At 45.0% G+C, this 15939-nt stretch overlaps 1 protein-coding gene across 7 annotated transcripts in view; it reads left to right on the plus strand.

Moving 5' to 3' along the window:
* Positions 1 to 15939, plus strand: part of GRIA4 (glutamate ionotropic receptor AMPA type subunit 4) — a 516232-nt gene that overhangs the window by 119348 nt on the left and 380945 nt on the right. For all 7 annotated transcript variants that reach the window (XM_068266875.1, XM_068266874.1, XM_068266873.1 and 4 more), the window contains exon 3: positions 3013 to 3252. In XM_068266875.1, the coding sequence (XP_068122976.1) occupies positions 3013 to 3252 (240 nt within the window). The remainder of the gene's footprint in view (positions 1 to 3012; positions 3253 to 15939) is intronic.

A 15939-nucleotide genomic window follows, 5' to 3' on the forward strand; every position in this document is an offset into this window, starting at 1 on the left:
GCAAACAGCTGTCTTCCTGTTCCAGCGTCCGATTCTGCTTGCCTGAGAGAATAGCATCTCCAATATAGCTGTCCAGACTGCTGCCCCTATGCATTCGTAACCCACATGAGGTAGTCAGGGAGAAGCTAGGAGGGGGCATCAGCTTGTTTCTCCCGCAGATCACTGAGCGGACTCTATGCACCTGTATGCAGAACTGCCCCCCCCCCTATTCTACAGGAGGGCACAGATGGAGGAGGTAGTTGAGGTCATGTGATGGCTCCTGGGTGGGAAAGCAGCTCTAAAGGCTCATACACATGAGCCACAGCAGTGGCTTGAGCCATTAACAAATTTAAAAAAAGCAGCGACAGCTCGTCGCCAGGTCCCTCAGTGCAACAGCCGTACACACGGTGAACAGAGGGACACAGATTTGGCGGAAGCTGTCGCCGAAGGTTCGTGCTCGTCCCCCCGCAGTAAGCTCCATACATTGTATATGGAGTTGCTGTCGCTAGTCCGCATACACACAACGGACTAGCGACAATTGTGGCGACAGCTGTTGCCGGCGATTGGCTGCGGCAATCGCCTGGCGACAGCAGCGACTAGCGACGGTGACTTATTTTACAATCCTTGATTAATTATCACCACAGTGTATAGTACAATATATTAGTTGCCTGATTAAGCCAATTAAGAAGACTAGCCAACTTAAAAAATGGAGCAGAGCTCCACCTGCTGTCAAAACTGGGAAAGGTGAAATATTCATAGTTAATCTATCACATTTTACTATGTCTAATATTTTGAAATATTTGAGTATTGCATATATGTAAAAACAGTATATGATTTTTATAAAGCAACTATAAGCAATATGCGGACTTAAAATTTTAACCTGTCCCGACGATATGTTTGTGGCTTTTACATTAATTATTTGCTTGTATATCGAAACATACAATATTATTATTTATACAGTGCTAACATCTTCTGCAGCACTTTTACTGTGTATATACTGTATATATATATATATATATATATATATATATATATATATATATATATATATATATATATATATACAGTGGGATACGAAAGCTTGGGCAACCTTGTAAATTGTCATGATTGTCCTGTATAAATTGTTAGTTGTTACAATAAAAAAATGTCAGTTAAATATATCATATAGGAGACACACACAGTGATATTTGAGAAGTGAAATGAAGTTTATTGGATTTACAGAAAAGGTGCAATAATTGTTTAAACAAAACTAGGCAGGTGCATAAATTTGGGCACCACAAAAAAGAAATGAAATCAATATTTAGTAGATCCTCCTTTTGCAGAAATTACAGCCTATAAATGCTTCCTGTAGGTTCCAATGAGAGTCTGGATTCTGGTTGAAGGTATTTTGGACCATTTCTCTTTACAAAACATCTCTAGTTCATTCAGGTTTGATGGCTTCCGAGTACAGACAGCTCTCTTTAACTCACACCAGAGATTTTCAATTATATTGAGGTCTGGGGACTGAGATGGCCATTCCAGAATGTTGTACTTGATCATCAGCATGAATGCCTTAGTGGATTTTGAGCAGTGTTTAGGGTCGTTGTCTTGTTGAAATATCCAGCCCCGACACAGCTTCAGCTTTTTCACTGATTCCAGGACATCGGTCTCCAGTATCTGCTGATACTGAATGGAATCCATGCGTCCCTCAACTTTGACAAGATTCCCAGTCCCTGCACTGGCCACACAGTCCCACAGCGTGATGGAACCACTGCCATATTTTTATTTTCTTGGTATGCTGTGTTGTTTTTCCTCTATACATAACTCCCCTTGTTATGCAATTTTAGTTTCATCAGTCCACAGCACCTTGTTCCAAATTGAAGCTGGCTTGTCCAAATGTGCCTTAGTATACCTCAAGTGGCTCTGTTTGTGCTGTGGGTGGAGAAAAGGCTTCCTCTGCATCACTCTCGTATACAGCATCTTCTTGTGTAAAGTGTGAATGGTTGAACAATGCACAGTGACTCCATCTGCAGCAAGATGATGTTGTAGGTCTTTGTTGCTGGCTTGTGGGTTGACTGACTGTTCTTACCATTCGTTGCTTCTGTTTATCCGAGATTTTTCTTGGTCTTGGTCTTTCATTTCTTCAATATGTTTCCTAACTGTGGAAACAGACAGCTGAAATCTCTGAGACAGCCTTCTGTATCCTTCCCCTAAACCGTGATGGATAAAAATCTTTGTCTTCAGGTCATTTGAGAGTTGTTTTGAGACCCGCATGTCGCTACTCTTTCAGAGAGAATTAAAAGAGGAGGGAAACTTACAATTGATCCCCTTAAATACTCGTTCTCATAATTAGATTCACATGTGTATGTAGGTCAGGGGTCACTGAGCTACCAAGCCAATTTGAGTTCCAATAATTAGTTCTAAAGCTTTTGAAATCAATAAAATGACTGCAGTGCCCACATTTATGCACCTGTCTAATTTTATTTAAACAATTATTGCTCACTTTCTGTAAATCCAATAAACTTAATGTTACTTCTGAAATATCACTGAGTGTGTCTCCTATATGATATATTTAACTGACATTTTTTATCATAACAACCAACGATTTATACAGGAAAATCATGACGATTAACAAGGTTGCCCAAACTTTCGCATGCCACTGTATATATATATATATATATATATATATATATATATATATATATATATATTCTTATCACTAAATGGCCATCGGAGAGCCTTGTAATGTAAACCCTACCATAGTCCTATGTCCATCTTTGTCAAGGTCCAATTTAGAGCCGGTTATTTTATCTGTATGTTTTGGGCATATGGGGTGAAACATGAGTGCCCAGAGTAAACCCACACAGACATGAGGAGGATATACAAACTCCGTGCAGATAGTGCCCTGGCTGGGACTTCACCTAGGGAACCAGCGCTGAAAGGCGAGAGTGCTATCCTCTATATCACCGTGCCACACAAATTATGATTTAATGTAATCAAATGTGATTGATGTTTTCAATGGTATATGAAGCTATTCTGTTTCTCTCTTTGCAGTTTGCTCTCAGTATTCGAGAGGAGTGTTTGCCATCTTCGGGCTGTATGACAAGAGATCGGTGCACACCCTGACCTCATTCTGCAGTGCTTTGCACATATCCCTCATCACACCCAGTTTCCCAACGGAGGGTGAAAGTCAGTTTGTATTACAGCTGAGACCATCATTAAGAGGGGCTCTACTAAGTCTGCTGGATCACTATGGCTGGAACCATTACGTATTCCTGTACGATACAGACAGGGGTAAGCACTACAGTCATTTGTATAAATCCTTTTAATGCAACAATGCTTGCTTGTCAAATGGGACTTATTCTCAGCTCTCTGATCAATTATCATTATTCATACATTGTTTCCTGTTTTGAAGAGAAGGGAATGATCGTGCAAATGATCTCATCTCACTTATTTTTTACTTTAGGAGAAATCATTCAAAAGATAAACAAAGAATGAACTCACAAAGCAGTATTAGGGCACCTTTCCTTAAATGACAACCGAGGTGACATGTGACATGATGAGATGGACATGTGTATGTACAGTGCCAAGCATACAGATAACTAGGCTGCGTTCCTTTTTTTCTTTCTCTGACTGAAAGAGTTAAACATCAGGTATCTAAGTGACAGTTTCTGCCTGGGTTGGGACCGGGTCGGACCGGGTCAGACTATAGCATAACCCTCACTGATAAGTAATTACAGCCATAAAACACTTTCCTGTCAGTAAATTGCTTCTGAGAGCAGGAAAGAGATAAAAAGGGTCAATAATTCATAGATTTGAGCTCTGATATACTTCAATGAAGGGGTCATTGAGCAGAGACAATAAAACAGTAAAAACTTAAAAATTATATTTAAATATAAAATAAAACTGTGGGATATCTCAAAAAAAGGTCATTTTTAGGAGACTGAGGATAGATACAATTGTTTTTCTCATCAGTTTATTTTCACCTCAGATGTCCTTTAAAGTGAACCAAGCACCCTTTCTCACACTGGAATTTCTCCTAGCATAGAAGCTGCCATATTCTCACATGTCCCCTTCTCGCAGTCCTTATTTATACAAGTCAGAGATGCTATCATGACACATTGACACACACAATCTCTTTGAAGAAACTGTCCTAATTACCCACCCCACTCTGTTAATGAAAAGGTATTGTATTGAAAAGGAAATGACTACAATAAAACAATTAGCTTCCTGAAATCTCTGCAGCCCGGGACGGACGGGCAGGCCTGCTGAAGTAGGCTAATAAAACTATTTTGAATATAAAATATAAGATAAAACTGAAGTTTATTTTAATAATGAGACATATTGTTGGCATGCATTTTTCAGGTGCTATTGAGATGCCTTGGGTGCTAAAAACGGTGCTCGGTTCACTTTAATGTTATAGGTGCATTACCTGGGTGGCAAGCCAAACAACCGGTCACAGTAATAAATTGGTCCAGTTTCTGTAAGTACACCAATATCTTGTCAACAGTACCAGTCTACATTATGCTCTGAAGAAGGGGACCCTTAGTGGCCTCGAAACATTTGTCAGAAATTCTGTGTACTGTTGATGGAATAAACTGAGATTTATTTGTCCAAGATATTGGTCTTCTATGTGTCGCCATGGTGCCTCTTTAAACAGACACTGAAGCGAAAAAAAAATTGATGATTTGTATGTGTAGTACAGCTAAAAAATAAAACCTTAGGAGCAGAGACATAAGTCTAATATTGTTTCCAGTACAGGGAGAGTTCAGAAACTACAGTTTTTATCTATGCAAAAGAGTCATTGAGCTCCACGACTTTCAAAGTCACAGAGTGCTCTGTCTTATAAAGCTTGTTATCTCAAGTGTCAGTCACTGTATTGCTTGTTTTTCTGCAGAGAACAGTTTAAAAGTTCACTAGCCTGCTCTGTAAAATTGTTTAGGATGCTGAATAGTTTGTAAACTGCAAATATTAGAGAATGATGCAATGTTATAAAAAAAAACTATTTAACTGAAAATAAAAATATGAGAATATTTTCTTTGCTACTAATGTTCTAGTAATTATCCACACTACACAAACAACCAATTCATTATATCATTTTTTTTTTTTTTGCTTCAGTGTCTCTTTAACCTCCTTGCCGGTTATCCCGAGCTCAGCTCGGGGTAACCTGCGTAGGAGGATTTCTCAGGCCCCGCTGGGCCGATTTTCACAAATTTTTTTTCCTGCACGCAGCTAGCACTGTGCTAGCTGTGTGCAGTTTCCGCTCGCCGCCGCTCGCCGCCAATTCGCCGCTACCCGACGCGCCGCCCCCCCCCCCCCTCCAGACCCCTTGCGCAGCCTGGCCAATCAGTGCCAGGCAGCGCTGAGGGGTGGATCGGGATTCCCTCTGACGTCCCGACGTCCATGCCGGAAGCCCAGCAGGAAATCCTGAAGGCGATCAGAGTGGATAAGGGGATGCCGCTTGTCAGCGGCTACCATGTAGCGAGCCCTCGGCTCGCTACATGATTTAAAAAAATAAAAAAAAAGTGCTGCGCGGCCCCCTTGCCGCCAGAATTGTAACGGCAAGGGGGTTAAAGCTGTAAAAAAACAAACAAACTCCACTTACCTGGGGCTTCCTCCAGCCCCTGACAGTCGTTCTGTGCCCTCGCTGCAGCTCCTTTCACTCCCGGTGTCCTGCGCTGAAGAAGGTCAGCTTCATATGCGCTCCACGGCGCGGGTCACGTGGTGTACGTGACATCATCGGGTCTCTACTGCGCAGGCACAGTAGTTCTGCGTTTGCGCAGTAGAGACCCGATGACGTTGCATACAACACGTGACCCCTCGCCGTGGAGCGCACATGAAGCAGACCCGGATGCTGACCTGGTGAGGTCGGCTTCTTCAGCTCAGGACACCCGGAGTGAAAGGAGCTGCGGCGAAGGCACAGAATGACTGCCAGGGGCTGGAGGAAGCCCAAGAGGAGTTTCTTTGTTTTTTTACAGCTTGGATGTTTCCTTTAAGTGTTAGGCCCAGACTCTTATCTCACAAATACAGCTTTATCCTCACATAAATCACTTTTGTTTCGCTGGCAGAGGGCGGATAGGCCACATCCAGTTTCCAATTAGTGTTGGCAGTTTCTGTTTCTTGAACTCAGGTGCCACATTATAATGCCCCCTATTAGAGTTTTCTTTGTAATGCCTCCCTCTTTATAGTGCCCCCTCATCGTAGTGCCCCATTAGCGCCTTCCTCATTATAGTACCCATTAGAGCGCCATTATATTGCCTCCCTCATAACAGTGCCCTCTCAGTATAGTTCCCTTCATTAGTGACTCTCTCATTATAGTGATTCCATTAGCGTTCCACCATACTGCCTACCTCATTATACTACCTTCCTCACTATAGTGCTCCCCTCATTATACCCATTAGTGTGTTCCTAAACTGGAAGTGGCTATGCCACTACTGTGCAGCCAATTTGTTTCTGTAAACTACAGGGAGTGTACAGAATATGAGAAGAGAGCTTATTACAGAATATACGGTAATAACAACTATAATATATTATGTAGGATTTAATATGCAAAAGAATATAGAACAGAACAGAATATTGAATGAAGAGTAGAATACAGAACAAAATGAAGAACACAGACTAGACTATAATAGAGGATGGAAAATAGATTATACAACAACATTCAAAATAGAGAATACAGAACAGAATGGAGACTATACATCAGAATATAGAACACAGCACAATATGTTACAGCATAAAGAAGAGACTATAGAACAGTACCTAATGTAGAATACAGAACAGAGTAACGGGATCTAGATTTGTATAGAATATAAAGAATATATTAGAATAGCATAGAATATAATGTAGACTATAGAAAAGGGTAGGACTAAATAAAAAAAACCTATAGAAAATAGAGTATAATACAAAATATTATAGAATGCAGGCTGGAGGGAAAATACTAAGCATCTCACTTGTTTTACTGCATGTGAATTGACATTAATGAGATATTTACCTCACAAGTCTTTAATTCACAAGTCAGGATTTTCCTCACAAGCTTGTAATCTATCTCATTAGTCAGTAATTTACCTCACAAGTCAGTAATGTATCTCACTTGTCAGTAATTTACCTCACAAGTCACTAATTTACCCCACTAGTCAGTAATTTACATTACAAGTCTGTGATTTGCCTCACAAGCCCACAATGTATCTCATTAGTCAGTCATTTACCTCAATTGTTAGTAATTTACTTCACTGGTCAGAAATGTACTTCACAAGTCAGTAACTTACCTCGCAAGTCAGTAATTTACCCCACTAGTCAGTAATTTACATTAAAAGTCAGTAATTAAACTTACAAGTCTGTAATTTACCTCACTAGTCAGCAATTTTTCTCACAAGTCAGTAATTTACCCCACTAGTCAGTAATTTACATTACAAGTCAGTAATTTACCTCACTATTCAGTAATTTACCTCATAAGTCAGTAATTTACCTCATAAGTCAGTAATTTACCTCACTGGTCAGTAATTTACTTCAATAGTCAGTAATTTTCCTCACAAGTCTGTAATTTACCTCACTAGTCAGCAATGTTCCTCACAAGTCAGTAATTTACCCCATTAGTCAGTAATTTACCCCATTAGTCAGTTTTTTACATTACAAGTCAGTAATTTACCTCACTATTCAGTAATTTACCTCATAAGTCAGTAATTTACCTCACTGGTCAGTAATTTATTTCAATAGTCAGTAATTTTCCTCACAAGTCAGTAATTTACCCCACTAGTCGGTAGAGATGGTCAATGAGATGCAAATAATGTTGCCTAAAATTCAACTTTCATGTAAATTATATGCAAAAATTGGACCAATCAGAATAATTTTCTGCCAGTGTTTATTGGTCCAATTTCAAGCTGCAGATAATGTACGTGAAATTTGAATTTTAGGTGAACTAATTTACATCTCATTGACCGTCTCTTCTAGTCGGTAATTTCAGTTTTTCATTCGGTAACAGAATTAGTGAATTGACATTCCACAAAATGTTCAGTAAAATCAGCTGTTTTATGCTTTACTAAATGTGGTTATGAGTTGAGACGCTCCAAACTATTGGGCTTTATAAAATTGCCAACTGTGATTGGCCTGAGGAAGTGGGTGTGTACACATGAAACGCGTATGTTGTGCAAATAACTACTTTTATTCAACTTCACTTGTGCCACTGGAGAGGTACGCCATCTGCGTTTTTTGCTTTTATTGTACTTTTAAAGTTTTATTGGTCACCTCTTTACCCCTTTTTTTGCTTTTATTGTTTTTTTAAAGTTTTATTGGTCACCTCTTTACCCCTCAGTGAATTGAAGCCATTATGTTTCTATAATCTCATCAGTGTTTCAGTTACAGTGTAGTACAGAGATGACTGTTAAAGGGAATTCTGTGGGTAAAAAGGAAATTTTGTGGGTAAAATTGTATACAGAGTCTAGGAGGCTTGTTTATGTTGTTCGATACAGACCTGCAGGCTACAAGACTGTTATGCCCGATACACACCATACAATTTTCCTGTGAGATCGATGGGAACATTCCCATGGGTTGATGATTTCTGGCATGCCTGATCTGCTTCCAGAAATTGCATGGTGTGTACCAGGGCTTAGTTACTCCGAGCAATGGACAGGTCACCTTTACAGCATGTCTCTCACATCAGTGTGTGTAGAAATCTCCTTTACTTGTCATTCTCACCTCACTGAGGTAGCACACAGTTTATAGGTTTATCTGCTCCATGTAAGAAGCTACAGGATTACAGAAGGAATATTGAATGAACTTTAGGTGGAAGATTGTTTTCTGTACCAAGCTGTCATAACCCGCGGGAAATATCTCGCCAATAATCCCGCAAATTGCTCCGTTATAATGGGATCCTGTTGGTTTTGTCGAATCTATATTCTGATTATGTTTAAGGATTTCAGGTGCCTCTAGAGAAAGGTGATTTATATGTCAATAACACTCGTTGCCAAAAGAGGTCTTCTTGTGTATTGGTATTTCAAGTTTTATTGCCAAATGAATGTGGTTTATTCAGGGAAAGGGTTGTAAACAGATTTTTCGTCCTCATACAAGCTGAAAATATAATGTAAGGATAAGTTAACTAACAACAAGGTTCAACTGGTAAGAAAGCACCTCTTCGTCAGTAGGGCTACATACAAACACTGTTAGTGATCATTTTAGGTGACAGTTCCTCCCCCCTCTCTGATGCTGAATGCTTTTGTTTGATCTCACTGGGCAATAAAAACTAATTACAACGGTCTTTATCAGCCTGCAATGTCTGTGGACCCTGCCAACCAGCAAAAGTAGGGGAACGCAGCCTGTATTTAACTCTTAAACCTCAAAAGAAGAGGTAAAATGGACGGTTTTTCTTAATGAGCCTCATTGTTAGCATACATTTTTAATGTGCTATTGAGCTACCCTAGGCGTTAAAGTGACCCTGAACCGAATCTTGGGATCAAAATCACATACATACCCTTAACCTCCTTAGCGGTATGCCCGACACTGTGTCGGGTATGCCGCTGCAGGGGTTTTTCTGCCGATCGGGCCCTGCCGGAATTGATCTGTTACTTTATATGTGTCATTTAGATACTAGCTAGCACTATGCTAGCTAGTATTGTCTTCCTGCACCCCCAGATTGCCCGCAATCCCCCCCGATCTCCCGCTAGATACATTACCATTTCAGGATCCAGCGATCGAGCAGCCTTCCGCTCAGCTCCGGTCCTCACTATGGGGAGGATCGGGACTGCGCATGACGTTGGTGACGTCAAGACGTCATGTACGATCCTCCCCATAGTGAAGACTGGAGCTGAGCGGGGAGGCTGCACCTATCGCGGGATCCCGGCGTGGTAATGTATCCAACAGGCAATCGAGGTGATCGGGGGTTTCCAGGGGTGCCGGCAAACAATACTAGCTAGCCTAGTGCTAGCTAGTATCTAAATGAGACATTTAAATTAATAAGAAAGCGCGGGGGGCACAGAAAATGCAAAACCTCCTGAGCGGCGTAACGCTCAGGAGGTTAAGGCTACATTCACATAAAAATCGCCAGTGCTATCGCAAGCGCTGAGTGATTTATTGAGAGTTTTGCCAGTGCTTTTCCCTGCGCTTTGCGCTTAGAAAAGTGCTTTTCTAAGCGCTTTTGCAGAGCGATTTGTTTTTTCACTTCAGGAAGTGAACTCTTTAACCCGGAAATGAATAAACACTGTACAATACACTGTAAACAATACATTGTTGGGGTGCTTGAAAAATCGCTATACAAAACGCTTTTTCAAGCGCGTTGCGATTTACCTATACTTTCCATTAAGCGAAAGCGTTCAGAAAATAGTACAGGCAGCGTTTTTGAAAGCCGATCGCAATCAAACCGCTCATATGTGAACATTCTCATAGGGAATCATTGCACAAGCGCTTTTAGGGTGATTTCTAAAATCGCCAGCGCTTAAAAAAGTACACAAACGCTCATAGTGTGAACAAGCCCTAAGAAAGGGATGCCTCAGGCTTCTACTGAGGCTTCCCTTGCTGATCAAAAGCCCCCCCCCCCCCATTGTTGAGCACGGCCCCTCTCCACGTCGGGGGGGGCCACACAACAGCCGCGCGAGCCTGACTGTGCTTGCGCAATAGCGCGGCTTACTGCACATGGGCAGGCTGGGTTGGCTATTACGCAGCCACGCGGAGACAGGAAGAGCAGCACGGCCCTGTTAGGATCAGCTACAATGCATTATCGATAATCTTCTCGGGGTCATGCTCAGCAACAGAGGACAACGCAGCAGGGAGGGAAACTTCAATAGTATCCTGAGGCTTTCCTCTCTTCAGGTAAGTATCTGATGCTGTGTCCCCGAGCTTCGACTCTGGTACTCTTTACAAATGCTGCCTGGTTCTCTTTAACTTCAGCTTTGCGCCTTTGTGATGTCAGAATGCCCACGCTGGATTTTTAAAGAATAATACTACAGTCTTGTCATTCATTACAGCAGACCTCATATGTTTTATTGTTATTAGTATGGAGGAAACGGCTGCTTCATGTACCACATTTCACTGGATTGGACTCATTAAAAAGCATTAAAAAGGGATTTAATTTGCTGTGTAAAATTAATTGGACTTTGCAGGATATTTAATTAGGAATAGACCCATACTTTTCATAATACTGATTATTTGTTGTCCCTCGTCGCTCTTTTTGAAGGAGTGTCATGCGGATTGCTATACTGTAGCTGTTGGCAGAGTATCTCTTCTGTCTGTGCAAAATATGCTATAGCTCGAAATGGAGGCAGCACTGCACCGCCAGACATTGTAGAGAGAAGCTGATAACAGCCGTAACTGAGATACCTGTATAGCGCTGGAGGCTATAGCTACGTACGTGATATAGATTATTGTTTTGTAGTATAAACTGTGGCTCTCTAGTATGGGGTGTCCAGCAGAGATATTGCATTGGCACGCATAAGAATGTGAACACCACTGCAGAGAGCCCGAGGGAATTAACTGTCAGTGGATTTTGTGGGAGAGACTTGGTTACGCAACTGCTGTATACAATGCTTTGTCCTTTTAGTCGAATCACTGAAGAGGAGGCCAACAAAATCTGAGGACACCTATACAGATTTTGGACAACAAAGACTGATCATATTGGCCAATACAGTGTATAGGTAACGTTAGTCTTTTGCAGGAAGAATATCTGCTATATGAAGTACAGTATTTCCCCAAACATAAGCCCTAGCTTATATTTTAAGCATACTTGAAATATAAGCCCTCCCCCGAAAATAAGCCCTAGCTGTAAAAATTGGTTGACCAAGTTGCCACACATGTGCTGTATGCTGGGTCGGCTCCGTGACCCCGCTCCCCTCTCATCATAAGAATGTACGCTGATGCATCCCCGGAGCAAATTGATTGATATGCCGACCCAGAATACAGCGCATGTGCGGCGACCGGGCCAAAGGGCGCCGACCATCTCAGGATACAGGAGACGCTTACAGGTGAACAGGGGGGAACTGAGTGACATACGAGTCGTACTCTGTCTCTTGGATAAGCTTAGTGCCATACGCTGTCCTTGTACAGCAGTGTAGGGAATTATGATATTGCAAGGTGGGTAGTCATACATTCATGTACTACTGCTAATTACAATTTTGACTAACACTGAGCATGATATATATTTGGCTTACTGTGGAGGACTCTATGAAATGCAATTTATTGACTGACGGTTTGTGGTAATCACTGATGGACTGCTGCTGTGCATGTGCTGCCGTTGTGGCTTGTGGTAATCACTGATGGACTGCTGCTGTGCATGTGCTGCAGTTGTGGCTTGTGGTAATCACTGATGGACTGCCGCTGTGCATGTGCTGCAGTTGTGGCTTGTGGTAATCACTGATGGACTGCCGCTGTGCATGTGCTGCAGTTGTGGCTTGTGGTAATCACTGATGGACTGCCGCTGTGCATGCGCTGCAGTTGTGGCTTGTGGTAATCACTGATGGACTGCGCTGTGCATGTGCTGCAGTTGTGGTTTGTGGTAATTACTGATGGACTGCTGCTGTGCATGTGCTGCAGTTGTGGCTTGTGGTAATCACTGATGGACTACCGCTGTGCATGTGCTACAGTTGTGGCTTGTGGTAATCACTGATGGACTGCCGCTGTGCATGTGCTGCAGCTGTGGCTTGTGGTAATCACTGATGGACTGCCGCTGTGTATGTGCTGCAGTAGTGGCTTGTGGTAATCACTGATGGACTGCTGCTGTGCATGTGCAGCAGTTTTGGCCTGTGGTAATCACTGGTGGACTGCCATACCTCCCAACATTTTAATGTTGCAAAACGGGACACTTAGGCCACACCCCCAACCCCCTAGTCACGCCCACCCCACAAAAAAGTTTTTAAAAAAAAAATAATTATTAATTGTTAATTACCGAAAGGGGAGGTGCTGTGTGGGTGCTAGTGGGTGGGGAGGAGGGTGAGGGTGGCCGTGGGTGGGCAGAGTGAGGGGGGGAAAAACGATCAGGGCACCAGCCCGGTATGCGGCATGGATGGCCGCCGCCATTAAGCTTCTTCCTCCCTCCCTCCTAATGTGCCCCCCAGTGTCCCCTTCCCCCCGCAGAGTAAAATGGGCAGCGGAGCGGGCTGTAACTCTTACCACTGCCTCTCGTACCAGGATCTCATCTGGTCTTCTCGGCTTCCGGCTTCCTGTGACGTCACAGGAAGCCGGAAGCCGAGAAGACCAGATGAGATCCTGGTACGAGAGGCAGTGGTAAGAGTTACAGCCCGCTCCGCTGCCCATTTTACTCTGCGGGGGGAAGGGGACACTGGGGGGCACATTAGGAGGGAGGGAGGGAGGGAGAAGCTTAATGGCGGCGACCATCTATGCCGCGTACGCATCCCCGGGCTGGTGCCTTGATCTGTTTCCCCCCCCTCACTCTGCCCAGCGGCCGGGACCAGGGGAGGGGGGGGCATCGCGGGACTGCAGGATAGCCACCCAAAATCGGGACCGTCCCGACGAAATCGGGGCGGTAGGGGGCCCTGGACGGCTGCTGTGCATGTGCTGCAGTTGTGGCTTGTGGTAATCACTGGTGGACTGCCGCTGTGCATGTGCTCTAGTTGTGGCTTGTGGTAATTACTGATGGACTGCCGCTGTGCATGTGCTGCAGCTGTGGCTTGTGGTAATCACTGATGGACTGCCGCTGTGCATGTGCTGCAGTTGTGGCTTGTGGTAATCACTGGTAGGCTGCCGCTGTACATGTGCTGCAGCTGTGGCTTGTGGTAATCACTGGTGGACTGCCGCTGTGCATGTGCTCTAGTTGTGGCTTGTGGTAATTACTGATGGACTGCCGCTGTGCATGTGCTGCAGTTGTGGCTTGTGGTAATCACTGGTAGACTGCCGCTGTGCATGTGCTGCAGTTGTGGCTTGTGGTAATCACTGGTAGGCTGCCGCTGTACATGTGCTGCAGCTGTGGCTTGTGGTAATCACTGATGGGCTGCCGCTGTACATGTGCTGCAGTTGTGGCTTGTGGTAATCACTGGTAGACTGCCGCTGTGCATGTGCTGCAGTTGTGGCTTGTGGTAATCACTGGTAGACTGCCGCTGTGCATGTGCTGCAGTTGTGGCTTGTGGTAATCACTGGTAGACTGCCGCTGTGCATGTGCCGCAGTTGTGGCTTGTGGTAATCACTGATGGGCTGCCGCTGTGCATGTGCTGCAGTTGTGGCGTGTGGTAATCACTGGTAGGCTGCCGCTGTACATGTGCTGCAGTTGTGGGGTGTGGTAATCACTGGTAGGCTGCCGCTGTACATGTGCTGCAGTTGTGGCTTGTGGTAATCACTGGTAGACTGCCGCTGTGCATGTGCTGCAGTTGTGGCTTGTGGTAATCACTGGTAGGCTGCCGCTGTACATGTGCTGCAGTTGTGGCGTGTGGTAATCACTGGTAGGCTGCCGCTGTACATGTGCTGCAGCTGTGGCTTGTGGTAATCACTGGTAGACTGCCGCTATGCATGTGCTGCAGTTGTGGCTTGTGGTAATCACTGGTAGACTGCCGCTGTGCATGTGCTGCAGTTGTGGCTTGTGGTAATCACTGGTAGACTGCTGCTGTGCATGTGCCGCAGTTGTGGCTTGTGGTAATCACTGATGGGCTGCCGCTGTGCATGTGCTCTAGTTGTGGCTTGTGGTAATCACTGATGGGCTGCCGCTGTGCATGTGCTGCAGTTGTGGCGTGTGGTAATCACTGATGGGCTGCCGCTGTACATGTGCTGCAGTTGTGGCTTGTGGTAATCACTGGTAGACTGCCGCTGTGCATGTGCCGGAAGCCGAGAAGACCAGATGAGATCCTGGTACGAGAGGCAGTGGTAAAAGTTACAGCCCGCTCCGCTGCCCATTTTACTCTGCGGGGGGAAGGGGACACTGGGGGGCACATTAGGAGGGAGGGAGGGAGAAGCTTAATGGCGGCGACCATCTATGCCGCGTACGCATCCCCGGGCTGGTGCCTTGATCTGTTTTCCCCCCCTCACTCTGCCCAGCGGCCGGGACCAGGGGAGGGGGGGGGCATCGCGGGACTGCAGGACAGCCCCCCAAAATCGGGACCGTCCCGACGAAATCGGGGCGGTAGGGGGCCCTGGACGGCTGCTGTGCATGTGCTGCAGTTGTGGCTTGTGGTAATCACTGGTAGACTGCCGCTGTGCATGTGCTGCAGTTGTGGCTTGTGGTAATCACTGGTAGACTGCCGCTGTGCATGTGCCGCAGTTGTGGCTTGTGGTAATCACTGATGGGCTGCCGCTGTGCATGTGCTGCAGTTGTGGCGTGTGGTAATCACTGGTAGGCTGCCGCTGTACATGTGCTGCAGTTGTGGCGTGTGGTAATCACTGGTAGGCTGCCGCTGTACATGTGCTGCAGTTGTGGCTTGTGGTAATCACTGGTAGACTGCCGCTGTGCATGTGCTGCAGTTGTGGCTTGTGGTAATCACTGGTAGACTGCCGCTGTGCATGTGCTGCAGTTGTGGCTTGTGGTAATCACTGGTAGACTGCCGCTGTGCATGTGCCGCAGTTGTGGCTTGTGGTAATCACTGATGGGCTGCCGCTGTGCATGTGCTCTAGTTGTGACTTGTGGTAATCACTGATGGGCTGCCGCTGTGCATGTGCTTCAGTTGTGGCGTGTGGTAATCACTGATGGGCTGCCGCTGTGCATGTGCTGCAGTTGTGGCTTGTGGTAATCACTGGTAGACTGCCGCTGTGCATGTGCTGCAGTTGTGGCTTGTGGTAATCACTGGTAGACTGCCGCTGTGCATGTGCTGCAGTTGTGGCTTGTGGTAATCACTGGTAGACTGCCGCTGTGCATGTGCCGGAAGCCGAGAAGACCAGATGAGATCCTGGTACGAGAGGCAGTGGTAAGAGTTACAGCCCGCTCCGCTGCCCATTTTACTCTGCGGGGGGAAGGGGACACTGGGGGGCACATTAGGAGGGAGGGAGGGAGAAGCTTAATGGCGGCGACCATCTATGCCGCGTACGCATCCCCGGGCTGGTGCCTTGATCTGTTTTCCCTCC

The sequence above is a fragment of the Hyperolius riggenbachi genome, chromosome 2 (genome assembly GCF_040937935.1).
Source record: "Hyperolius riggenbachi isolate aHypRig1 chromosome 2, aHypRig1.pri, whole genome shotgun sequence".
Classification (NCBI taxonomy): domain Eukaryota; kingdom Metazoa; phylum Chordata; class Amphibia; order Anura; family Hyperoliidae; genus Hyperolius; species Hyperolius riggenbachi.